This window comes from Suillus discolor (genome assembly GCF_016758755.1).
Source record: "Suillus discolor strain FC423 chromosome Unknown F5147scaffold_13, whole genome shotgun sequence".
Lineage (NCBI taxonomy): Eukaryota > Fungi > Basidiomycota > Agaricomycetes > Boletales > Suillaceae > Suillus > Suillus discolor.
Genome location: NW_024541260.1, coordinates 425,027 through 446,438, shown reverse-complemented (window position 1 = coordinate 446,438; position 21,412 = coordinate 425,027). Strand labels below are relative to the sequence as shown.

Below are 21,412 nucleotides of genomic sequence, written 5' to 3'. Positions count from 1 at the left end.
ATCGAGTAATTTACTGTTCACGCCGGTTTTGTTCGGACGAGTCGCGTTTTTCTCTGCGCGATCATACTTCCGACAAGACTCACAAGGTTGACCTCTTCCTAGTCCTGCCAACAGTTCTGCACTAAAGACACAGGTTCAGTCTCTGTACGGCGAGGTGGTCATCCTTCGAGATTTTCGTCGTGCACCGCTACTACTCCTTTACGGCGAAAAAAACGGCCTTAAGGCTTACATCTTCACTGTCCTTCTTTTCTTCCACATAGATTGCTTGGATGGCTGAAGAGCTCGACTATGAGGCACTCCCATCTGACACTAGCGTTGGGGTAAGCCATTTAGCTGGTCTATCATTAAAATTTGCACCAACTAGAACTACAGGTTAACATGCTCGCCGGAGCTCTGGTAAGTTTAGAGTTTTCGGCCCCCACCTCGCACTCGCGTTCGCGACGGATTTGCGCACTATAATGTCCCAAGGACGCATACTGAACTTTTCGCTCAGGCTGGTATCACAGAGCACGCGGTCATGTTCCCAATAGACAGCATAAAAGTAGGATCCAAACTTCGTCAGTGACATGAGGTTGACAGGATATTTAGACACGAATGCAAGTATTCGCCACGTCACCTGCTGCTGTTTACACAGGGATCGGAAATGCATTTACTCGGATATCATCTACGGAAGGCATGCGAGCTCTATGGCGAGGTGTCTCTTCAGTGATATTGGGTGCGGGACCAGCCCATGCAGTCCACTTTGGGACGTATGAGGCGATGAAGGAATTAGCGGGTGGCAATGCTGCCGGAAATCAATGGCTTGCAACATGTATGTTCACCATTCGTATTCGTTCACTATCGACCATCGCCTTCTCCTTCCACATCGTTTTGTCATTCATATCTGGATTCTAATTTCCTGGCTGTCTGCTACGTAGTCAACATGTACTTACCATTGCGTCACAGCACTGGCAGGTGCATCCGCCACCATTGCTAGCGATGCCCTCATGAACCCCTTCGACGGTGAGTTCCCAGCTACTTGTGCCGCGTTCTCCAACTCATCACACTTCTTATAGTCATCAAGCAACGCATGCAGGTGCACCAGTCGGAGTTCCGTTCCGTGTTTACTGCATTGCGGGTCGTGTACCAGACAGAAGGCCTCGCCGCGTTCTATGTCTCGTATCCCACAACTCTAACGATGTCAGTCCCATTCACGGCCGTGCAATTCACAGTCTATGAGCACATGAAAAAACTTTTAAATCCATCGGGCGACTACTCGCCAATCACGCATATGATCGCAGGTGGTATGGCGGGCGGTGTGGCCGCAGGCGTCACCACTCCTTTGGATGTTGCGAAAACCCTTTTGCAGACCAGAGGCTCATCACATGATTCCGAGATTCGAAGAGTTGGGGGAATGTTGGATGCACTTCGTATAATATGGAGGAGAGACGGAATAAGAGGGTTTGGACGGGGAATGTCGCCACGAGTTTTGACGCACATGCCCAGTAACGCGTTATGTTGGCTATCTTACGAGTTTTTCAGTAGGTCCATTCTCCTGGTCCAGTTGAACGCCCACTCATATTATTTACAGAGGTTGCTATTCGCGAGCAATCATAGAGTCGCCCCATAGACAGTAAGGCACGGACCGTATTTGCATGATGTCACTCTGGTGTCATTTCATCACTACCGTTACATTACTATCAGCTTATTCCAGTCAGTTGCTATATAACACTGACAGTGTTGAGAGATCCGCATGCTCCTGCATAGACCTGTCAGATCTGGAGGTTCAGCACAAGACCAGTGAGAATTCTGTAGATTGAGTTCAGTTTGCCCAAGAATTCAGTGTATATGACACGATAATCGCCAGGCACATTTATGTCAAAGTCATGCGACTGCTACCCTACAGACTGAGTATAACAGCTACTGTAGCTACTGACTCTGATGACACCATGCGACGTGTTTTGATTTCAACGTTGAAGATATCAGAAGGCTCGGAAAGTCTTGTACATGGCCCCTTGGCCACCTCTATTCAAATTTCGGACTGCGTGGACTAACGTCACGGTCAGTTAGAAAAGCTGATTCGGACCCTTTGCAATGAATGATATGCAGAATATGTTGGCTCGGGATCACTGGGAAAATGTGGGGTATACTACGTATCCTACAGTAGTACGTGGCGGTTGGGTATAATTTTTTCTCCATTTCTTCTACACATGCACGACACAAGATGTCTAACCGGAAACCATGACCAGATATCAGTTACGCAGCTCTGCGTAATGTGTGACGGTTGCCCCCATACAGAAAGGCACAGTATAACTGGAAGGACAATATCCTTCCCTTGTTATACTTCTCTCTCTCAACATACCCCACATGACCCACCAGTCTTCAGCTGCGTCCCGCGCATTATAGCCGAAGACCTCGCAAATCTCATCCCACTGCCAGCGCATTTTCGTCTCGTCCCAGCCCTTGTGCCCTTCGATCATCATGCCGTAGAGGGCCTGATCTCGTGCATCACGCTGTGGCCCAGGACCCACCCATACCGTATCAAAGGCCTTCGTCTCCTTTGCATATATGGCGCGCGTACGTGGTTCGCGCAGCTCCTGGAACGCTTCAGCTAAGTGAGGTAGTTGATCCCAGGCTCGTAATCGAGAGAAGAGGGTGCCGAGCACTTCAGCGTCCTCTATTTGCATACTGCAACTTTGTAGAACGCAAGGCTGCAGATGGTTATTATTATCGTTCGGAGTTCGGAGTTCTGAGTTCTGAGCTCATATAGACTTACATATAATGGATGTGCAGCTTCTCCCATAATGAGCAGTCTTCCTGATTCATCTGTCCATTCTTCAGCGCATTCTCTTTGGAAAAGTCGCACCCTCTGATACGTAGCAGGTATATCCAACAAGCGCTGCAACCTTATCAAATAATGATGATGATGATGTGTTAGATCAGTTGTGCGGATGCCGGATCAAATAACGCACTTCGGTTCAAAATGAAAAGGGAGCTTTTCCCGAGGAACGATCACATCCCAACCATCCTTGTCACCAATGCCGTCAACCTCGCTGTCAGGTAAAAATGCATGGATCGCAAATTCAGCCCCTCCCGCCTGTGAAGATTGAGTCATAAAGAGACCACAAAGGGAAAGCCATACCACCGTGAAGGCTATGACATGTCTAGAGTCTCCAGTCCATATCGGGTACTGAAATGTGCAACATGTGAACTCCCATTGGAAGGAAAGGGCGGGCAACGTACGTCAGGTCTATTTTCATGAAATCGCGTCAGGTCGCTGAGCTCGGGGTCATTTTGAAGGACATCCCGGGATATAATCGCACTGCTCCAGGTTTCCCTGTCAGCGGCCGTTCCCGACATATGACAATGAGAAAGGCAGATTACACGTAAGCACTGTGCCCTTCTGGCACCTCTTCGCTTGACCACCCTGCGACCGTTTCACGGACTGTACTTCGTGGGCCATCAGCGCCAATAACCATATCTGCTTTGAGGACGGTGCCATCCTGAAGCTCAACGCGGGGCGGGTTTGCGTGCACGCTGGTGACCGTTGCGCCGTATGTAACACGGGCACCCGCGTTGATCGCTGCACGATGTAGCATATCGTAGAGGTCACGATACTGCAAAGCAGAATGAACACCTTCTAGGATGCTTGGGCAGGTATAAATAAACTTACACGTATAACCATATAGTCCGCTCCTGTCTCCTGAAGAACGTCTTCCTTCCATTCGAGGCATCCTATAACTTTTCCAGTATCAACTGCCAGGTTCAGTTTATGAGTTGGAGTTCAACATCAACTGCATGATACGAGTTCCTTACTTGAAATGAATGTGCTAGCACGTGTGCTCAGTCCGTGTTTCAGTAGTTCGTCCTTGAATCCCCAATCCAGCAAAACTTTGGTAGCATTAGGTGGGAGATGGGTACCACCAGCGCGCTGCAAGATTTAATTCAGTGTTTGCCTTCGCTTTCGCACACACGACCCACTCGGTTTGGCCCTGCAGCCTTGTCTAAAACACGAACACGATGCCCTGCCTGGCATAATCTAAACGCGGTGGCCAGACCGGCAATACCTTACGAAGACAATTGAACACAAGGACAACCTGCAAGTTGTTCACGTACCAGCTCCAACTATTATGAAGTCAATGCTGAGCGGCGCTCTCCGTTTTGACGATGACATGAAGGTACACGGCGGAACTAATAGTGTAAATTGTACAGAGGGATAGAGAACGGGAGTGAAAAGGTAGAGGTTGATAGAAATGTCAAGGTGCAAGAAAGAAAGGATATTAATCGCTTTCCTTACAATATTCTTATGACATTCGGGCCTTCGGCTGATGGCGTAAAGGCTTCCCTTCCCATATATGAGAGAAACACAGTACTGGTAAGCGAGAACCGTCCGTATCAGGGTATCCGGGCTAATCCAGGAGGGCCCGGGCCCGGCAGAGCATGACAACGTTATGGTTTTCCAACACTGACTGATCTGTGCGAATATCTGTGAATATGCATGCTACTAGTATAAGGGTCTCAAAAGACTTACATCGAAATCAAATCAAAAGCTCGGAAATTTATCTCAGTGCAGATTGATTAGAACATATATGGGGAGAAGCGTATCAACTATGAGTCAGCGCTATCAGCGAGCGTGACAACCTCACCACTGAGCGGCGACTCCAGCGGAGGCTAAGAGGCTAATAAAAGAAGCCGGCGGGAGCGTGGGCCCGGCACGAGGTGCAGTGTGATCAAGGGCATATGGTACTTACGACTTAATAGACTGCGGGGGGAAAGGGAGGTACGTGCTGTAATCACTACGGCATCGGTGAACTTTGAGTCTGGCAACCCAAAAACAGACCAAGGAACTTGCCGCGAACCACTTTGCGCGATAAGGTTATTCTGCAGTAGAAACTCAGGGTTTGTGGTCGACAAACCATCCCTTACGCGGGGAAATAAGCTACACACAATCATACATTTACAAGGCCGTCTTTTTCGCTTCGAAATCGGTGGAAAGGGCGCCCATTTACTTCGAGACTGTTATCTCTCGTCATAGTGGCCTGGGCTTGTAAACGCTTTGCTAAACAGAAGTCTCGTTTATCGTTCGTTTAAAATTATAAAATGGATCACATCGCACCAGCTTGCTCAAGCATAAGCGACAAGATATCACCAGAGTGCATCATGATCGCCCTGAGGACCAGAACAACCGTGTCTTCGAGTCAATCCCAAGGGGGTCAGATGCGATCCAAGACTCGGGAACGCACATCTATCTGGTCTGGTCCCATGTTCTACCTTAAGTTTGCCTCGATAATATGACGTGGCCGCCCACCCCCATCAAGAGCGTGCCACAACGGTAAGTACGACATTCTAGAACAATGCCACGATGTCAACTTTAACAGGTTGCCCACGGTCATAAGTCAGAGTTGGTTGATGACGCGCTCTGCAGTGTAGGCATGTAGGAGCTTGCAGGCCAAAATGATACATCCCATCGCTCCTTCCTACCTACGTGCCTATATATGATACGATGATAGATAGAATCAGCATTATGAAAAACCGCGGTAAAATGGAACATACATCGTGCACGAGTTTTACTCCTTGCAGTGGGCTCTCAGGGACTGAGGGGGACTTGTCCCATCAATTATATTGGGCTTCCGCGTTTCAATCGTGGTTTCGGGGGTGTGGCGAAAGATAGGCGCGCAAGTGTCAAAAGGAGTTCCCAAAAGCGGTACACCGAAACGGACGAACTCCATTCTTTCACCCACACTTGTGACGTGACTAAGAAGATACGTCTCAGTCAGGATAGACCCCCAAAGTCCCAAGCCCAAATGCGTTTATATCATTGTTTGTGTGCTCGTGCATAAAAACCTTCCCATAAACACTGTAACTTCTGTGGGCGATCAGAACTATCAAAATCCACGAACCTCGAGATTGCCAAGGTAGCTTTAACATCCTTGGCTGTGAGAACCTGAGCTACTGTGAACCTGATACGCAACGTAAACATCCCCCCGGGCCGCATAAACCTTGTGTACATAGTGCAATCAGGCGCAACAAATGTTGATCCCTCGACCATATCCGAGTCAGACCACCTGTGAATCCACTTCAAGACTTGATAAGAAAATATAGACAGTCAGGCAACATGCAAGCTCGCCTTGTCACTGACAAATTCCTCTTCTGTCTAGTGGCGTGACGGTGAATATTTACAGGGCATGGCAGGGCCTGACTAGTTATAGTTGAGTTTTGAGTTTGGCTCCCGAACCTAGAATGAACCGTTGCAGGGAATGGTGTCAATGCCGTCGCACTGGTAAGTGAGCAATCGTTGGCGACGAGCTAGGGATAGACAAGCGCGGCTTCGACTAATTTGCTGTCATGCATGGTAGATCTCGGTGGCATGGATAGAGAAGAGTGTGTCACACTGACCGCCTTGACTAGCTCGACGACTAGCTTGCTGCAGGCAGTGCCGTTAGACTGGAGTAAATATCACTAGGTCCGTACGGTCCCTCGCCAGACCTATAAAGGAAGAAAGACTGTATTTCCTTCTAACAGGTAGCATCAGGATTCGATTTCATAATGAATGAGTAAGTGGTGGTCCGTTTCACTGAGAGAATGCGAGGTACGCAACTTAAGCACTCGTCGGCCAGGGTAACTGAAGCAAATTCCATAGCGGTGAGCCGTTGATAGTACATGCGACTTCATGGACGGCTTGGTAATGAATTGGCGGAGTACAATATGTGACGAGCTTACAGTAGCGTGCGGAGATCTTCTTGCAGAAGAGACCCAGGAAGGCAAGTCCGTTTTACTGCACCATCCAACATGAAGGTCGTTTCCTCCGTACGAGACAACGTAACTATGTTTACCGGAGAAACCCTACAGAATCAGTGTTAAGAACTCGTAGAACATCTAAATATACCAGAGGAAAAATCAAGGGCGCTCCGCCTTCTTCGAGTCAGTCACCGGTGGAGAACACCGTAAGTCTTGCTCTACTCTTTGAGTTTGCTCATTAATATCATTGGGCCTTCCGTGTCACGGCGCAACCTCGTCATGTAACTGTCAATCAAAAGATCAGCTTACCTCCGAATATTAAGTACCAAGGTTCTCGCGTAATAGGCAAATGATTATCCGAACAGACTGATTTGTACTTCGACCGAGCGCTCACCGCTCAGATAGAGGTGTCTGTGAACCGCGTCCTAGGAGAAGATAGAACAGAACTGCTTCAGTAATGTAGCGCTGGATGTTGCATGACATAGACGTCCACCCAGAGCTGTCTAACATGGCGCATAGTGGAAATACAGGTGATTTCGACTCGTAGTCATGCCTTCCTTGACAGCCGCGGCCTCCGTGGCGGTTCCATATTCCTGGCAGTCAGCCAGTCGTTGCACTGTACTCGAAAGGCGGTGATAAGAACGACGACCACGGTGCAGCAACAGAAGTGCTGGCAATGACTGTGATTTCGTATTATTTCGGAGTTCAGCTTTACCAGTATATTTCCCAAAGCTCGCTGGAGTGGGGCACCCCCTAGCAGGGGGTGATCGAAGGAAGTCAGCAGAGGCAAATAGGAGCAAGCAAGGGTTGGGGTTAGCTTGGTCAGTAATTACAATGTCGTAGTCAGAGCCCTTCATTCCAGCAGGCCACAGTTCTCACACACTGGTTAGAGCTGCGGCTCCAACGGTATCTTTCAGGGTTAATGATTTGCCCTATACTGCATAGCTCTGTCTGATCTTGGGGTTGAGCTTGGCTGATGGGCCTTGTTTCAGTATCCTTCGTGCCTAGGTCCGAAGTCGTGCACGGATTGGAGTAACCCAACCTTGTTGCGGTCATAACAAGTAAATAGAGCGGTATACTTCCATTCAATTGTATGAAAACACACGTACGAAAGTTTACGTATTTGGTTTCGAGGACAATCCAGAACAACGGCGTATCACTTGTGCCGAAATGGGGGGGATTCCCGTATCTCCAATGAGAAGCAATGAGAGATGGATAGTCATGACAAGGTCGCAAAAAAAAACTTACTGAATGGTCGAAAGTGTTCCGCGACAGTGGACTGCTGTTGACAAGTGTCTGGTGCGTGGGCCATCCTAGTACCAGGTTTAGCAAATGAAAGACAGCGGCTCATGCGTGACTGGTAAAATTATTTTTTTTCGGCTCTCTGAAAGGCACCGACCGAACTGTGCTCTGGAGTCTGGATCGAGTTCACCGCTCGGCGGTATAACGAATCCAGGATTTAGTCAAGTATTTATAAGCTAGTTGAAGAACGCTGTCCGTGTCAAAAATCGGATCTGTGAGTCGGTCGGCGAAAAGGGCGGGATGAGGTTCGTGGCTTGGTTGCGATCTTGAACATCAAGAAAAAATGACTGTGGGTGGACATAGATGATCATCTCGCCATAGATCGTTGTCGTGCCGGCGCGTAGTCAACCGAAGGTGGACAGAATTGGGGGGCAGGTTGGTTGGCTGTGTTCGAGCCAAACCCTGATTAAGCCCCTTTACTTGCACACAGGGAAACTTTGACGCGGAAGATGCAGCATCACGCCATGGACATATTTGTCGGTGACTCGGGTACCAACAATTATAGGGCAAAAACGAAATGCGCAAACAAAAAAGCATCCTCCGCTCCTACTACCTAGGCATGGGTTAACTGCAAGTGCGGACTCGAGTCGAACGTGTTGTGTTTCAACGCTGTCGTCTCATGAATCATATAAATGCGCGACTGCATGAAATGGCATTGTGCCAATGAAGTTGTGGACGATTTGATGGAAAGAAGCAAATCCTGGAATATTATGACTAAAGCTTTGTACCGGCTATTAGTAAGGTAGATTAATATTGGCCGCCATTTCAACGTGACTTGCGCTCAACTTTCAAGCCCTCCAGATGCTTGCAGTACAACGTTCAGCTGTAGTTCCAGACTCTCTATCAGTTCCTTCAAACGCACCGGAACACTGCCCTGTAAGCCCCAACCAAGTTTACTAATGTCCTGACTCGACTTCATCACTGATTACACTGAATGACAGGGCACAGAATCTGAGTTAGCTGGCAAAGCCGATGCCTGCAACGGATGCGCAAATCAAGATATTTGCGCTTCTAACACACCCAAGGGTCCAGACCCAGCGTTGCCATTGATTCGCGATCGGATGGCCACCGTAAAGCACAAGATCCTCGTTCTATCCGGCAAGGGCGGCGTCGGAAAATCTACCTTCACCGCCCAGCTTGGCTGGGCATTTGCTGCAGATGACCAAATACAAACTGGTGTCATGGATGTCGATATTTGTGGACCATCTATACCCACTATCTTCGGCGTTGCCTTAGAGCAAGTGCACTCATCTTCATCGGGCTGGTCTCCAGTTTATGTACAGGATAATCTCGGAATCATGTCCGTCGGTTTCATGCTGCCCTCATCACGAGACGCTGTTATGTGGCGTGGTCCGAAGAAGAATGGGCTCATTGCGCAGTTCCTTAAAGATGTTGACTGGGGTGATCTTGATTACCTCGTCATTGACACACCTCCTGGCACTTCAGATGAGCATCTTAGTGTCGTTCAGTACTTGAAGGAAAGCGGCATCGATGGTGCTGTGCTTGTGACCACGCCGCAGGAGGTTTCCTTACAGGATGTTCGGAGAGAAATTGACTTTTGCCGGAAGGTGGGAATACGAGTGCTGGGCCTTGTGGAGAATATGTCAGGTTTTGTTTGTCCTGGATGCAAGACGGAGAGTCAAATATTCAAGCCAACTACTGGGGGTGCCGAAAGACTAGCAAAGGAAACTGGCATTCAACTGCTGGGTAAGGTCCCACTTGACCCACGAATTGGGAAGAGCGCAGATTATGGTGTTAGCTTTTTGGACGAATACCCCGATAGCCCCGCGTCGGATGCATACCTTGATATTATTGACAGTGAGTGCTGACCATCCTTTTGGTGTTTTACTCATGAATTTTTAGAGATCAAAAAGATATTGGGAAACGAGAGCACCCCCTAATATTAGCCGTTTCAATTCGCAGCAACCTCATTGAAATTTGTATATCATATATGTATCGATAGATTCTACACTGGAAGATCGATGATTCTATGCAAGACAAAATTATGTGGCTAACTCCTTCCCCCCTCCTTCCTGGTGCGAACACTGAACTCCATCGGCATCTCACTGGGCAGGGCATCTGTTTCGGATTCTTGCCCCACAATGAATTTGCCGATGGGTGCTACACCGGCCAAACCACCCGGCAATCCTTCTACACTCTCATGGATTGATACCGTCGACAAAGTCCGCAACATTTTCCGCACTGCTATTTCACTCCCTACTGCCGTTGCATTCGAGGCCGCACGGGAACGAGCAGGTAATATGTATCCTTCGTTAGGAAATACGATACCACTAGCACCGGTCGGCAGGCCATCAAACATGGGTACGAATGGGTGTTGCGTAGTTGATGCCGGTGGCGAGCTATACGTAGACGTAGACGGCTGGCGTTGCGGTTGAAGTATGCTGGAGCGCCGTGCATAATTGACGACAGGATCTTCAGGCGTGCACGGGCGAAAGTAGTCCAAGGCAGCTGGTAGGGCAAGACTATCCGAGACCACATCCTCCCTCACAACTTCGGAGCTGTCCATTCTTCGCGATTCAGAAACGCTCTCCCGGGACTCCAGAGACTTTTCAGGGGAACCATGAGTCTCTCCGCGAGCATTTTCACGTGGACCAGGCTCTGCCGGCTCGCGTGTGATACCTCGCACTTCCATTCTGTAATCCTCTATTTCCTCCCATAGTGCCTTCCTAAAATCTTCAAGGGTCTCAAGCTTCTCGATGTCTCTCCACTTTTCAAACTTGGTAGGACAATCGGGTTCATCAGTTTCTTCATGATATGATGCCAGCCAGGGATGTGCGAGCGCGTCAGTAACTGAGATGCGCGTTGAAGGGTCGAAAGACAACATTTTCTGCAAGAGATCCAGGGCTAGTGAGCGGATAGTCATTGATCAGTATTGACCTAGTGCCATGGAAAAGCTGGAGTCACCCTGCACATCAGCAGTCGGAAGCAACTTCCACAGCGGTACGGGTTTCTTGGCTGGAAGTGAGCGGATATAAAGTTGTGCCTTCCCATGATGTCAGAACTGGACTCATAAAGCTACGGCGTCTATCTCTACCTTATCGCTGCCAATTCGATTGATAACATCCTCTTCTGGTGTTCCTTTACAAATACCGGTCAGATCACGAACGAGGGGGTGGTTTTGTTGAACACTCACCGAGAACATCAAGAATCTTGTTTAATTGATCAACTGTTGAGAGTAAATGTAATTATGATCAAACGTCGATTCAATTTGATGTTCACGATATACTGACCATAGCTGTACGCATGGTTGTGAGCTTGCTGGAGTTGATACATATCTGAACTCAACTCACTCTTTACCCTTGAACAGGGGCCGTCCAAGCATAAGCTCTGCAAATATACAGCCTATCGACCAAACATCGACTGTATCCACGATTCACATCTACAAGAAGGATTGATTTATAGGACGAGCTCACTGGCTCTCGTGTATCCTCTGATAGCACCCTGCGTAAAGAGAGACATTATGACAGTGGCTAAATAGTCGCACCTGAAGGCCAGCATGATTTCTGGCGCCCTGTACCACCTGGTGGCTACATACTCTGTGAGATGGCCCACTTGCTCGTCTGGGGCAGAGCCAAATCCCCGACTCAAGCCAAAATCGCATATCTTCAGTTCACAATCAGAATTAACGAGTAAGTTGCCTGGCTTCAGATCGCGGTGAATGACAGCGGCCGAGTGGACGTATTTCATGCCTGTTTGTCAACATATCGATAATGATCAGGTAACATAACAGAATGAATTACCACGAAGAATCTGGTATAGGAAGTACTGGACATGTTCGTTGCTCAAATGCTGGCCGGACTTTATGATTTGATGTAAATCCGCTGCCAAAGATTTAGCGCAAGGTTCAAGTCATAATCTATAACGTTACCTTCCATGGGCTATATGGAAACCATTATAGCAGTATTTAAATTCGTCGATGGCGGGTTAACGCACCTCCATAAAGACGTAACTAGAATTAGGGGTGAGCCTCTTTCTGCCAGCACTGAACGGACTCTACTCACATCTCCTGAAAATCGGGGGAGATGGCATCCACATCGATCAATCCAGTAATGTTCTCATGACTTGAGAAATGCCGAAGGAGAGTGACCTCTCTCAGTGCCCGTTTCGCAAGCTGGACTTTCTCAAATATTCGAGTGACGAGTTTAATGGCCACCGTTTCACCAGAGATCTCGTCCACAGCGGATCTATCTCGGGCACATCAATACAATCAACCAATAAAAGTTCCGAACCTGTTACTCACACGACGACGCCATATGCACCCGAACCCATTTCTCGTACCAGCTTCCAGCGCTTTTCTACGTGAAACATCTTACCAAAGGAAGTCATAAAAGAGTGGTACCCTCTGGTGCATCTCATCAATGAAGCTGATAATAGCAAGGGTAAGATGGATCTCACCGTTTTCTCATGTGGTGTTCTGGGAGCTGATTAGAAGGCCGCCGTGTTCTTGATCGACCACGATCCTGAGTGCCAGAACCTGGTGATGGTATCGGAGAAGATGACTCGTCATCGCTATGTGACCTGCTCCGCCTAGCATCTGCTGACATTGTAGAGCAGGCCGCAGTGCTTAACAAGGACAGTATCAAATGTCTGAGCTAGTGCAAAGAAGGGAACTCGTAGACGTGGCAATCTTTCCCCACTAGTATCGTAGAAGAGGTCTGAAACTGCAGTAGAATTGCCCGACACCGGGTGCTGAAATGTTGTGTTTGAGAAATTTAGCCACCCTCACCGCATTGTTCGACACTATTGATGCATTATGACGATAAGCTCTGGGAGAGCGGATTGTAATTAATACTCCGTCTTCCGAATATACACGGGGATAAGCCACTTTACGTCCGACGCGTAACAATTACAATGAAATAGTGGAATACTTAAAGAATATTCATGCGCTCGACATTCTATGCAGGAACCGAAGACATGACTACATCCGGAGTCGCTGGCGCAACAGGAGATGCATCATCGTCCTCACCAAATATATCCAAGAAACCAGCCACTCGCGCCTTGTTTCCAGCCCTTTTGGTGACATACTCTCGCAGGCCAGATTTTAGACTCGGTTGCTTGTCGACAAGTTCGCGAAGCTGCTCTTTGGGTAGTTGCAACAATGCACCAAAGCTTGCCGGCGCAATAACCTTGGCACATCGTATAAACCCTTCCCACAGATGAGGATTTTGCCAAATTTTTTTGGTGATCAGGCGAGACAGTAAGGTGGTAGACACAAAGCCAACCAATGTTCTATACGTCGTGACGGCCTGGATGACCTATTTGGCTGGTTATTACAGCAAATGTAAATAGCGAGATTTACTCACCGTACGAAGGAAAAGAACAGGGAGCACAGGTTCATCCACAATCTGTTGCATAACCACCGCTAGAATTTCGGAGCGGAAGACATCAGTCATTGAGAAGCAGACACCAATTGCTGCATCGCAATAGGTTAGTAGGAGGCCAGCGAGAAGAACATCACTATCACCTTCGATCGCACTCTTGAGACCAATCTCCTTCTCAGCTTCATGGAGTAACACCATCAACTCAGCTGGCGTCAGCAGCTCACTTTGCCTTACACGAGGCAAATTTGATGACACACTCCCGAAAGTTTGTGGAGGCGTCGTGACAACAGAGCTGAATACAGATCGAACCAGATTTTTGGGTTCTTGTTGACCGTTCAGGATGGAGACAATTCGGGGCAGGTATTTCAGGATGTCCGGCTTTGAATAATTACATTTAGCAACGCCACGATCAACTTCCACGGCGACATACCTTGTCCATCTCTGCGATGATTGGAATCAGGAAGCGAGCATCGAGATCACGGTCACTAATGAGACCCTTCACCAACGCTACGAGTTGCGCGCTCGGTCTCCCATGCTCTGTAAAGATCGTTAGAACACGTAGGGCAAGAGATTCACTCCCCGGCGGGCATGTGCGCATGAGGGTTAACAATTTGCCATTACTTGAACCCAAAGATTTGATCAGAGCAGTGATCAAGTCTTGAATGGCTTCTTGAACTGTTAATTCCATTTGGCCATACGCCGTGAAGATCCTGAAAAGGCATGATGCAAGAACTGCGACTATGAATCAGGATCGACGTACTCATCCAAGAACTCAGGGATCTTGACAGATAGAGCAAATAGGAGTTCAACGTGTTGCAGCACGTGAGCCTTCCGGGCAGGTAACTCTATCTCTTCTTGTAGATACGGCGTCTGCAGAAGGTCCTCGGAGGGAAGTTGACCATCTTCCATATTTTCGTCGCCTGCGCCGGCTTGTTCATCAATGACCCTTGGCGCCTCTTTTGGTGGACGCTTTTGCAAGCGGCGCAGTATTTGAAGAGCGAAGTCACGTATCATGCTATCCATGGGTTCAATACCAGGAACCCATCTTCGCACGGTATTAATTGCTGCTCGCCTGGTCACAGGATCTGCAAGAGATTTGAGATCGGGGTTCAACAAAAACAACTTGACGTACCTGGATGAGTAGTCAACTCCAGAAGGACCTGGAGGGCTTCTGCTCGGAGTGATGGACGCTCTAAAACAAACTCGCGAAGGCTGGTAAACCCGACATGCATCCTGTTGATTGCTCGAACCGAGTTATGGCAAAAGAATACACGAACGTACTTGTCAGGGTCGACGGAGAGATCGCGTAACAGACCGAGGACATCAGGGGGCACGGAGGGCAAATCTAGCAGGAATCGTGCAAAAGCTTTGTCCCTGCCATCGGGCTTACCCTCAGGCTTGCCTTCCAAAACGGTTTGATATGTGGAAACTACTTGATTGAGCCACAATTCATAGTTTGGTCGCTGGAAACCTTGCCGTTGGCAAAATTTAATCAGAGAGAGTAAAGACATAGTACGCACCCAGTGAGGGTCATCCGTCATTCTAATACGATCGTTGTACCACTCTTCATTCATCCACGTCGTGACAAGACGGAGCCTTCATTACCGTCAGTAAATAAATTTGTGATAACGCAATATTGAAAACATACCGTGAAGGGAAATCAGCCATAATGTAATCGCATAACGTTTGTCGTAAATTATCTTGCCGCGAATAGAAGTCAACTTTTGTCTCGCCGTCCCCTCCATCTTCTGACGCTGATGATGGGTCACCATCAAGATGCGCCACTCGTGTGACCATTCGAACAATAAGTAACATCCACATATCGGTAGGAGAGGTACCAGGCCATTGTGAGGCTACGGCAGAATCAACCTTTAGCTCCTCCGCACCATCCCATATTCGGCCAACCGATCCACGCATCAAAGCATTTCGTTCGACGTCAGTTAATTCTTTTGGTCCGAGTAGTGTAGAATCGGTAAGGTCAATGGTGAGCGCTTCTGGGAGATCCGCCGGAATTGTTTCTTCCTCCGCAACGGTCTCGTCCCCCGAAAGCTACGGCATAAGATTAATTGCAATGAGCGTACGTCACCTGTAGGTAAGATGCTCTAACCTCCATATTGAGCCTATCAGGCTCGTATTCCATTTCCTCCTCATCCATGTCCATTTGAAGTGGGTCTACTGGCTCATCTTTCACAATAGGTTCCGCAGAAGGCCCGGGGGTGGGCGTCGCTTCCGGTGTGGGCGGGGCGGGTTGTGGAGTTCTAGAAACAGGAGGGCCAAGGAGGCAGGCCTCTGCTTTGTCTGTAGGTTTGTACCAATTCCAGTAGGGCTGGCTCTGTAAATGCTTGCAGATTGGCCACAATGAGATCGGTTATGAGTGATATTGGAAGTGTGGTGAAGTCAAAGCTAGCTAAGAATGCAGCAGACGCGTTTCCAGCAATGTCGACGTCGACTCTCATACGTTTAGCATCAGATGGATGCTCTGCCGGTGTGGAAGAAGGTCGTTTCTTGCTAACTTCTGTTGCAGAAGCAGCCAGGGCGGCCTTTCTTGCTTTTTCCTCTGTGGAGGCTCTTTCCATGCGGGCAACTTGTAGGGAGAGCGCCTCATTGATTTGAGCTCCAAAGGAAGAGCCATGGGGTCCTCTATGCTCGACTTCAGTACACCTGGCTTGACACCACCATGACGTCACTCACCTCGAGATATGGATGAGCAATATACGAACAGCCTTTTCGACGCTCTTGACAGATTGTGCTGGGAGTCCGGACAGAGCGGCGGGAGTCCAGGAAGAGAGCGACGAAACAACTAGTTGTACCAGGGCGGGCCTTTGTTTGACTAAGTTGCTCCAGGAGTGAAGTATCGCGCTCAAAAGCTCAGGATTCCTTATGGCAGGCGTCAGATACGCGAGTTCTTACAGATATTTGATGAAGATGCTCACTGGCTGGTATACAACATAGTGATCACGCTCTCAAGAAGTTTCATGCCTTCCGCTTCTAAGGTAGGACCCGGAAGGAAGGGGTGATCGACAGGGACATTTGAAATGTTGGGATCATTCTTATTCTGAAGCTATATGTTATAGAACGGATGTCACGGTAAGCGTGGGTATGAAGGAGAGACTGGTGGAAGGGTACCCTAGGGTCCGATATACCGCGCGTCTGGACAATAATGACACGCTGCATGAACTTAATGGCAGAGACCTTCACACCGGTACTGGCGGTTGGCGACCAAATAAACTCTAGGATGCGCGCCTTGCACTGTGATAGTACATCCCATTGTTGGCGTAGGGTACGGTTTGTACACCTGTCACACAAGGTGATATCAGACTTTTTGTTGACTCCGGCAACAGATACGAACTCACAAAGAACGAAAAAGGAGTGGGTAGACAGTCGTCAAACACTGAATGGACACCTTGACAGTACGCGCATTTAAGTCATGCAGCAAAATGGCCAATGTTTCGACCGACTGAGACGCGACTATGAAGTAATAACATTAAAAGACTTAGACGCTGGCAGTACTCAGAGATTGAACTAACGTTGTGTGCGAACTTCGTTGGACAGATTAGAGCGAGAGATAGCAAAATGGAGGAGATCAAGAACCCATCTCTTGAGGAGAGAATCACCGGCACTTGACACAGTTTTGATGAGCGTTGTACAGAGGATGGGTATGGGATTTGGGTGCGCTTCAAGGGATTCACGTAAAGTAGCAAGTATATCTGCTTGTTCTTTAGAGTCTGCCGGTACTGCTAACGCTGCAGAAAGTGTCTGCAGCGGGTCAACCGGATTTCCTGCCATCCTTGCAAGCTTTGGTGTTTGCAACGTTAAAGCTTGTCTGCAGCTCTTCCTGAAAACTATATCCCGTCGGAGTTCTAAATCACTCCTCTACCGCAATCATGGTATGGCGACGAACAAGCATATGACAGTGGAGACTCACAAATGATTATAGGCAGCTCAAAACTCACAGGGAATACAGACTCTTCTTGAAGCAGAGAAAGAAGCTGCTAAGATTGTGCAGCAGTCACGTCAATGTCAGTGTCAGTCTGAATCGACTTCATGTGACTGACTGTTTCAACTAGATCGCCTTCAGAGATTGAAGGACGCGCGTTCGGAAGCAAGCAGAGAGATAGATGAATACAGACAGGCTAAAGAAGCCGAATTCAAGTCATTTGAGGCATCGGTGTGACATCCACTCTCTCTTCACTCACGCATAGTCTGACATAGCGAGCAGCATGCAGGAGTCACCTCCAATGCACAGGCTGCAGTAGACAAGGAGACAAGTATAAAGTTGCAGGCTATCACAGATGCTTATGAAGCAAACAAAGATGCGGTCGTGAAGAAACTATTGGACCGCGTTCTACTGATCAAGCCCGAGCTGCATCGGAACCTGAAGAGGGTTGGTGGTGCAGAATTACAATGATCAACTTCATTGCTATGGACTCGACTTGTACAATACTACATTGGGTGCTTAATGAGCAATAATACCCTCAATCTGATAATTAAAGGTTCGTACGAATTATCGAATAAATATCAAAGAACGACAAGATTGCAAGGTGCAGACCAAAATAGGTAACGGGTAGCAATAATAAATGAAATCAAACGCTCAAGAACCTAGCCAGCACAGTTATGCTAGCTTAACCTAGAGACTGTCGACTCGCTGGCCAGCCACGGTAAACCGACAGGCATGCTAGTTGAAGCCGTGGCCATTACAGGACGAGTAGAGTAATCTATGTGCGAGGCTGAAGGAAAGGGTGGCCCAGTTGTGTCTCGTGAGCCCTGGCAAGGGGCTGGAAGATGTTGCCCGGACGCTTGCCAACTTGCTGACGAAGGTGATGGATTGCCTTCGTTGGCTCGTTGCCAATCTAAAAGACCGCTCGACTTCAGTGAGGGTAACGAAAGTGCCGGGGATACGGCAGAAACTGGTTCCGTATTCATTTGTCTAGAATTTGGTGGCATTTGTAAGGCAGGATCGATATTGGCATCATGCGGAATGTTTCTCTTCTCTCTGGGATCAGGTTGTGGTGGATGAGGCGGATGTGCATGGGCTCGAACATCACCAAAAGAAGGCTGGCCAAAGAACCGGGCATCAGGAGGTGGGCGCCCCGGCGGTGCATATACCGGAGATGCAGCTAGTTGGGGTGCTGCGGCATCCAGCGAGTTGCTGGAAACGGGTGTAGAACCATGAGATCCGCCAGAGTTGGATGCCACTGGATGCATGCCTTCCGCAGGTTGTACGTCGTCGGTGTAGTCAGGTGCCGGGGGAGCCAAGTCTTGGATACGAACACCAAACACCTCTTCAAACTCACTAGATAATTCCATAAGTTTTTGGCTTTTATCTCCACAGTATTTGGACAAGGGCTGTGACATCGATCAGTGTGAGATGATAGTGAAAATTTAGAAAGCATACCCAAATTGCAACTCCCACTACAGACATGCGTCATTAGTGAAATGCCCAACGAAGCATAATCACATTATGATACTCACGGATGATACTTTTTTTCGCTCTGTCGCCTAAAGCAGCGAGAATCTTGTTCAGGCGCTCGCGCGCCCACGTTGGACCTCCAGGCATAGCTGTACGACAACGCATCCTAGCCTATACGAAGTATTGCCATATCCGTCGTCTTGTCAGCATCTGAACATATAAGTTAAACATCAAGATAACTCACCTGATTCAATGCAAAAACACACGAGCAGTGGATAATATGCATAGCACAGAAGCACCACGCTCCCACGTTGGAACTCGTGGCAAACAACGACATTTGAATAGCAAGATTCTCGTCGGTGAAACAAAGACTGTCAGGAAGCGATTCGTCCCACGCCTTCGGAAGCGATCAATATGCTAGATCTGTATAAACCCTGGAATTTCATACTTACGTTGAGTTTGGTGTCAAGATCCAACAATGTGTTGACGGGATGTCTGCCGGACTCGCGCTCTAAAAATAAGATTGAATGAGCACATGCGGGCTCCCGCGAAGCAACTAACACTCACTGTTGAATTCATCCATGGTCTTCTCTATCCTCTCGTGTATAGAGAGGACACGAATTAACTGCCCGGTCTCGGATCTCGATGAAGGACTGGGTTTGTCCAGATATTCTTGACGAATCAAATGAGCTCAAGGCTGAAGCGATAGCTTGGCGACCAACCTGGGACAGCATCGTGTACAGTGAACAAGAAGGTTGTCTCATCTACAGGGAGACGCAATTTCAATTGCGATTCCTCTGCTAAGATAGGGCGTCGGTAGAGAACAGACCCCAGAGCATCGGATATATGTATGAGCCAGAAAACCCTACGCGCGCATTCCCGCTCGATGGACGCATCAATGAACTCCAGTGAAGGAGTAGGTGTCAGGATCGGATTGTCAGCCTGATACACGCCCAGTTGTTCAAGGATATCAAGTGCGTATACTGCAAAGTACATGGCGTAAGCGCCGACAAACCAAGAAATGGTAACTTTCCATACCATGATATTGCCCTGTCCAGGATGACTTGGCCATTCGATCATGCAATTGTAGCAAACATAGAGCCTGGGCAGTTGCAAGATTCCTCTCGCAAATCAAGTTCTGCCCTTTATCAAACATAATCGACATTGCCTCTGAGAAGAACACCTCTCCAGCAAATCTTGAACCCCCCTCCTTGAAACAAGGACGCTGCGAGAGAGGCGCAGCAAGGGCACATATTGAAAGGAGAAGGTAAGAAGGGACGAGACCATGAGATAGGGCATGATGAAATGAAGGCTCGTGGATGATCATACGCTGAGGTTGGCGGTGTGCAAAGAACACTGCATCGGCGTATTCATTAGTGTCAGCAGTGTACCGCCATATGGGGTAACTTACGGTGCACGAGCTCTCTTGTGAGTGACGGGTCACGCTCCAAAGAGCGCTGAGTGCTTGGCAACGAGGGTGGAGCCAAGCCTCTGAAAGACGTCTCAACGGGAGACGTCGACTGACCGAGGTCTGGCCTGAACCGCTTGCGCAATGGAATATCTTCATCAGGGTCGACCTGGGTCCCAAGTACCTCATCTTGCTGTAGTCCATGAACAACGAAGGATGGTTGGTTACCCTGAATATTTTCCGGGTATGTGACACACGAACCCTGACGCGGATCGGGTGGTGCGTCTGTGTTACCCCCTTTGCGCGGCCTAGGTGCAGGTACAGGTCTGCCCGAAGCGTCTGTGTAGGTGCATTTCTTGGAGGCGAAGTAACTAAAAACATGAATGAAACGACGGATTTGGAAACGTCCAAACGTTTTTTTCCGGTGACGTACCAGTTGCTGCAAGGAGCTGAAAACAGAACAGTCAGAATTAGCATAAGCATGGAAGCTGTTTATGGAGTACGTACCTGTTCCGTCACATCGTCGTTTGCTTTTGTGGCAAGCATCGCACGCCTGTGTAGTAAGAGGCTTGGTAGGCATCCCAAACGAGTTTAAGGGTGCATACCTTTGCTAGGCGTTTGCGCTTTGGACCCTTCATGAACGCAATATTAGTGTCGGTCCTATCAGGATCCTGGGGAGTGTCGATGAGAAAACGGGAGCCATCTGGAGGGGGTTGGTTTGGGGGAGCAAAAGTGATTGCCTGTATCGCCGGTTGCTGAAGAGAGCGAGCGAAGTGGTCCATTAAAAGGCAAATAATATGGACTGATTATGCCAGACGACGAGGAGACATACACAAGAGGTGGAGAGGGAGGGAGGAAAGAGGAATACTCGGCGTCTAGTACTAGAGAAAGACGCGAAGAGGATATGAGTTTGAGTTGGTTGTTGGAGTTATTAAAAGGAGAGATACAAGTCCCCGGAAGATTGAAATGACAATTTTGAAAAGAATAATTTTTAAAAAGATAACTTACCTAGCAAACTATGGCTAGGTAGATAATAGTTACTTAGTGTGAAGAGATTGTAGACCGTGGAACGCACCAGTACTTAGTAGACTCACAAACCGCTCACGGCAGTTGAGGAAGCCTTGCAATAAACCGATCAGTCAATACAAATCGAGCGAACCCGCCGGCCGCATCCGGCTTTTCCCACTTCCTCGCGCCGCCGGCTTAGTTACACCCTGCTATTACGACCGATCC

General features: G+C 48.5%; 7 protein-coding genes across 7 annotated transcripts; 3 read left to right on the top strand and 4 right to left on the bottom strand.

Annotated features, from left to right (window-relative positions):
* The first annotated feature begins 35 nt into the window (after positions 1-35).
* On the top strand, positions 36-1,811 carry F5147DRAFT_682783 (mitochondrial carrier domain-containing protein). Its single transcript, XM_041436487.1, has 8 exons — positions 36-86; positions 140-320; positions 373-396; positions 494-541; positions 589-811; positions 946-1,002; positions 1,056-1,520; positions 1,571-1,811. The coding sequence occupies exons 2-8, from the start codon at positions 270-272 to the stop codon at positions 1,594-1,596; spliced, it is 894 nt and encodes a 297-aa protein (XP_041295673.1). The 5' UTR covers positions 36-86; positions 140-269; the 3' UTR covers positions 1,597-1,811.
* A 267-nt stretch (positions 1,812-2,078) lies between these two features.
* F5147DRAFT_682775 (uncharacterized protein) lies at positions 2,079-4,276 on the bottom strand. The gene is made up of 10 exons (XM_041436486.1): positions 4,096-4,276; positions 3,961-4,046; positions 3,796-3,910; positions 3,653-3,735; positions 3,364-3,596; positions 3,223-3,301; positions 3,122-3,169; positions 2,952-3,076; positions 2,756-2,885; positions 2,079-2,690 (listed from the first exon to the last, which is right to left on the bottom strand). Exons 1-10 carry the CDS (start codon positions 4,151-4,153, stop codon positions 2,232-2,234), a joined length of 1,416 nt encoding a protein of 471 aa, XP_041295672.1. The 5' UTR covers positions 4,154-4,276; the 3' UTR covers positions 2,079-2,231.
* A 4,476-nt stretch (positions 4,277-8,752) lies between these two features.
* F5147DRAFT_682757 (P-loop containing nucleoside triphosphate hydrolase protein) lies at positions 8,753-9,948 on the top strand. Its single transcript, XM_041436485.1, has 3 exons — positions 8,753-8,895; positions 8,961-9,837; positions 9,883-9,948. Exons 1-3 carry the CDS (start codon positions 8,821-8,823, stop codon positions 9,918-9,920), a joined length of 990 nt encoding a protein of 329 aa, XP_041295671.1. The 5' UTR covers positions 8,753-8,820; the 3' UTR covers positions 9,921-9,948.
* F5147DRAFT_682755 (kinase-like protein) lies at positions 9,949-12,790 on the bottom strand. Its single transcript, XM_041436484.1, has 12 exons — positions 12,436-12,790; positions 12,281-12,382; positions 12,042-12,224; positions 11,970-11,989; positions 11,781-11,861; positions 11,525-11,729; positions 11,454-11,470; positions 11,338-11,400; positions 11,174-11,206; positions 11,075-11,118; positions 10,945-11,023; positions 9,949-10,884 (listed from the first exon to the last, which is right to left on the bottom strand). The coding sequence occupies exons 1-12, from the start codon at positions 12,582-12,584 to the stop codon at positions 10,031-10,033; spliced, it is 1,830 nt and encodes a 609-aa protein (XP_041295670.1). The 5' UTR covers positions 12,585-12,790; the 3' UTR covers positions 9,949-10,030.
* F5147DRAFT_682752 (Symplekin tight junction protein C terminal-domain-containing protein) lies at positions 12,791-17,249 on the bottom strand. The gene is made up of 16 exons (XM_041436483.1): positions 16,889-17,249; positions 16,715-16,829; positions 16,488-16,656; positions 16,295-16,422; positions 16,053-16,238; positions 15,674-16,001; positions 15,469-15,648; positions 15,010-15,410; positions 14,882-14,957; positions 14,643-14,824; positions 14,494-14,594; positions 14,122-14,446; positions 13,792-14,071; positions 13,505-13,739; positions 13,344-13,453; positions 12,791-13,295 (listed from the first exon to the last, which is right to left on the bottom strand). Exons 1-16 carry the CDS (start codon positions 17,145-17,147, stop codon positions 12,936-12,938), a joined length of 3,435 nt encoding a protein of 1,144 aa, XP_041295669.1. The 5' UTR covers positions 17,148-17,249; the 3' UTR covers positions 12,791-12,935.
* Positions 17,116-17,874, top strand: F5147DRAFT_62471 (H+-ATPase G subunit-domain-containing protein). Its single transcript, XM_041432659.1, has 4 exons — positions 17,116-17,248; positions 17,299-17,380; positions 17,429-17,529; positions 17,581-17,874. Exons 1-4 carry the CDS (start codon positions 17,246-17,248, stop codon positions 17,767-17,769), a joined length of 375 nt encoding a protein of 124 aa, XP_041295668.1. The 5' UTR covers positions 17,116-17,245; the 3' UTR covers positions 17,770-17,874.
* On the bottom strand, positions 17,857-21,161 carry F5147DRAFT_608645 (uncharacterized protein). The gene is made up of 12 exons (XM_041432391.1): positions 20,785-21,161; positions 20,687-20,732; positions 20,613-20,628; positions 20,183-20,550; positions 19,810-20,127; positions 19,494-19,754; positions 19,339-19,443; positions 19,224-19,282; positions 19,016-19,168; positions 18,834-18,942; positions 18,757-18,773; positions 17,857-18,707 (listed from the first exon to the last, which is right to left on the bottom strand). The coding sequence occupies exons 1-12, from the start codon at positions 20,959-20,961 to the stop codon at positions 17,979-17,981; spliced, it is 2,358 nt and encodes a 785-aa protein (XP_041295667.1). The 5' UTR covers positions 20,962-21,161; the 3' UTR covers positions 17,857-17,978.
* Positions 21,162-21,412: the final 251 nt, after the last annotated feature.

Excerpts from the sequence above, each read along its gene's own strand:
- F5147DRAFT_608645 (XM_041432391.1), bottom strand. The coding sequence starts at position 20,961 with ATGGACCACTTCGCTCGCTCTCTTCAGCAACCGGCGATACAGGCAATC. Across the intron at positions 19,755-19,809 it reads CTGGACAGGGCAATATCATG|TATACGCACTTGATATCCTT; the intron begins GTATGGAAAGTT and ends TGTACTTTGCAG. Across the intron at positions 19,283-19,338 it reads GACCATGGATGAATTCAACA|AGCGCGAGTCCGGCAGACAT; the intron begins GTGAGTGTTAGT and ends TCTTATTTTTAG.
- F5147DRAFT_682757 (XM_041436485.1), top strand. The coding sequence starts at position 8,821 with ATGCTTGCAGTACAACGTTCAGCTGTAGTTCCAGACTCTCTATCAGTT. Across the intron at positions 8,896-8,960 it reads ACGCACCGGAACACTGCCCT|GGCACAGAATCTGAGTTAGC; the intron begins GTAAGCCCCAAC and ends ACTGAATGACAG. Across the intron at positions 9,838-9,882 it reads ATACCTTGATATTATTGACA|AGATCAAAAAGATATTGGGA; the intron begins GTGAGTGCTGAC and ends ATGAATTTTTAG.
- F5147DRAFT_62471 (XM_041432659.1), top strand. Across the intron at positions 17,381-17,428 it reads TGTGCAGCAGTCACGTCAAT|ATCGCCTTCAGAGATTGAAG; the intron begins GTCAGTGTCAGT and ends TGTTTCAACTAG. Across the intron at positions 17,530-17,580 it reads TCAAGTCATTTGAGGCATCG|CATGCAGGAGTCACCTCCAA; the intron begins GTGTGACATCCA and ends CATAGCGAGCAG.
- F5147DRAFT_682755 (XM_041436484.1), bottom strand. The coding sequence starts at position 12,584 with ATGTCAGCAGATGCTAGGCGGAGCAGGTCACATAGCGATGACGAGTCA. Across the intron at positions 12,383-12,435 it reads GAACACCACATGAGAAAACG|AGGGTACCACTCTTTTATGA; the intron begins GTGAGATCCATC and ends GAGATGCACCAG. Across the intron at positions 11,730-11,780 it reads CCTATACCAGATTCTTCGTG|GCATGAAATACGTCCACTCG; the intron begins GTAATTCATTCT and ends GTTGACAAACAG.
- F5147DRAFT_682752 (XM_041436483.1), bottom strand. The coding sequence starts at position 17,147 with ATGGCAGGAAATCCGGTTGACCCGCTGCAGACACTTTCTGCAGCGTTA. Across the intron at positions 13,740-13,791 it reads TCATCGCAGAGATGGACAAG|CCGGACATCCTGAAATACCT; the intron begins GTATGTCGCCGT and ends AATTATTCAAAG. Across the intron at positions 13,296-13,343 it reads CTGTTCTTTTCCTTCGTACG|GTCATCCAGGCCGTCACGAC; the intron begins GTGAGTAAATCT and ends CCAGCCAAATAG.
- F5147DRAFT_682775 (XM_041436486.1), bottom strand. The coding sequence starts at position 4,153 with ATGTCATCGTCAAAACGGAGAGCGCCGCTCAGCATTGACTTCATAATA. Across the intron at positions 4,047-4,095 it reads CTTCATAATAGTTGGAGCTG|GTATTGCCGGTCTGGCCACC; the intron begins GTACGTGAACAA and ends TGTCTTCGTAAG. Across the intron at positions 2,691-2,755 it reads AAGCTGCACATCCATTATAT|CCTTGCGTTCTACAAAGTTG; the intron begins GTAAGTCTATAT and ends AACCATCTGCAG.
- F5147DRAFT_682783 (XM_041436487.1), top strand. The coding sequence starts at position 270 with ATGGCTGAAGAGCTCGACTATGAGGCACTCCCATCTGACACTAGCGTT. Across the intron at positions 321-372 it reads CATCTGACACTAGCGTTGGG|GTTAACATGCTCGCCGGAGC; the intron begins GTAAGCCATTTA and ends CTAGAACTACAG. Across the intron at positions 1,521-1,570 it reads GCTATCTTACGAGTTTTTCA|AGGTTGCTATTCGCGAGCAA; the intron begins GTAGGTCCATTC and ends TATTATTTACAG.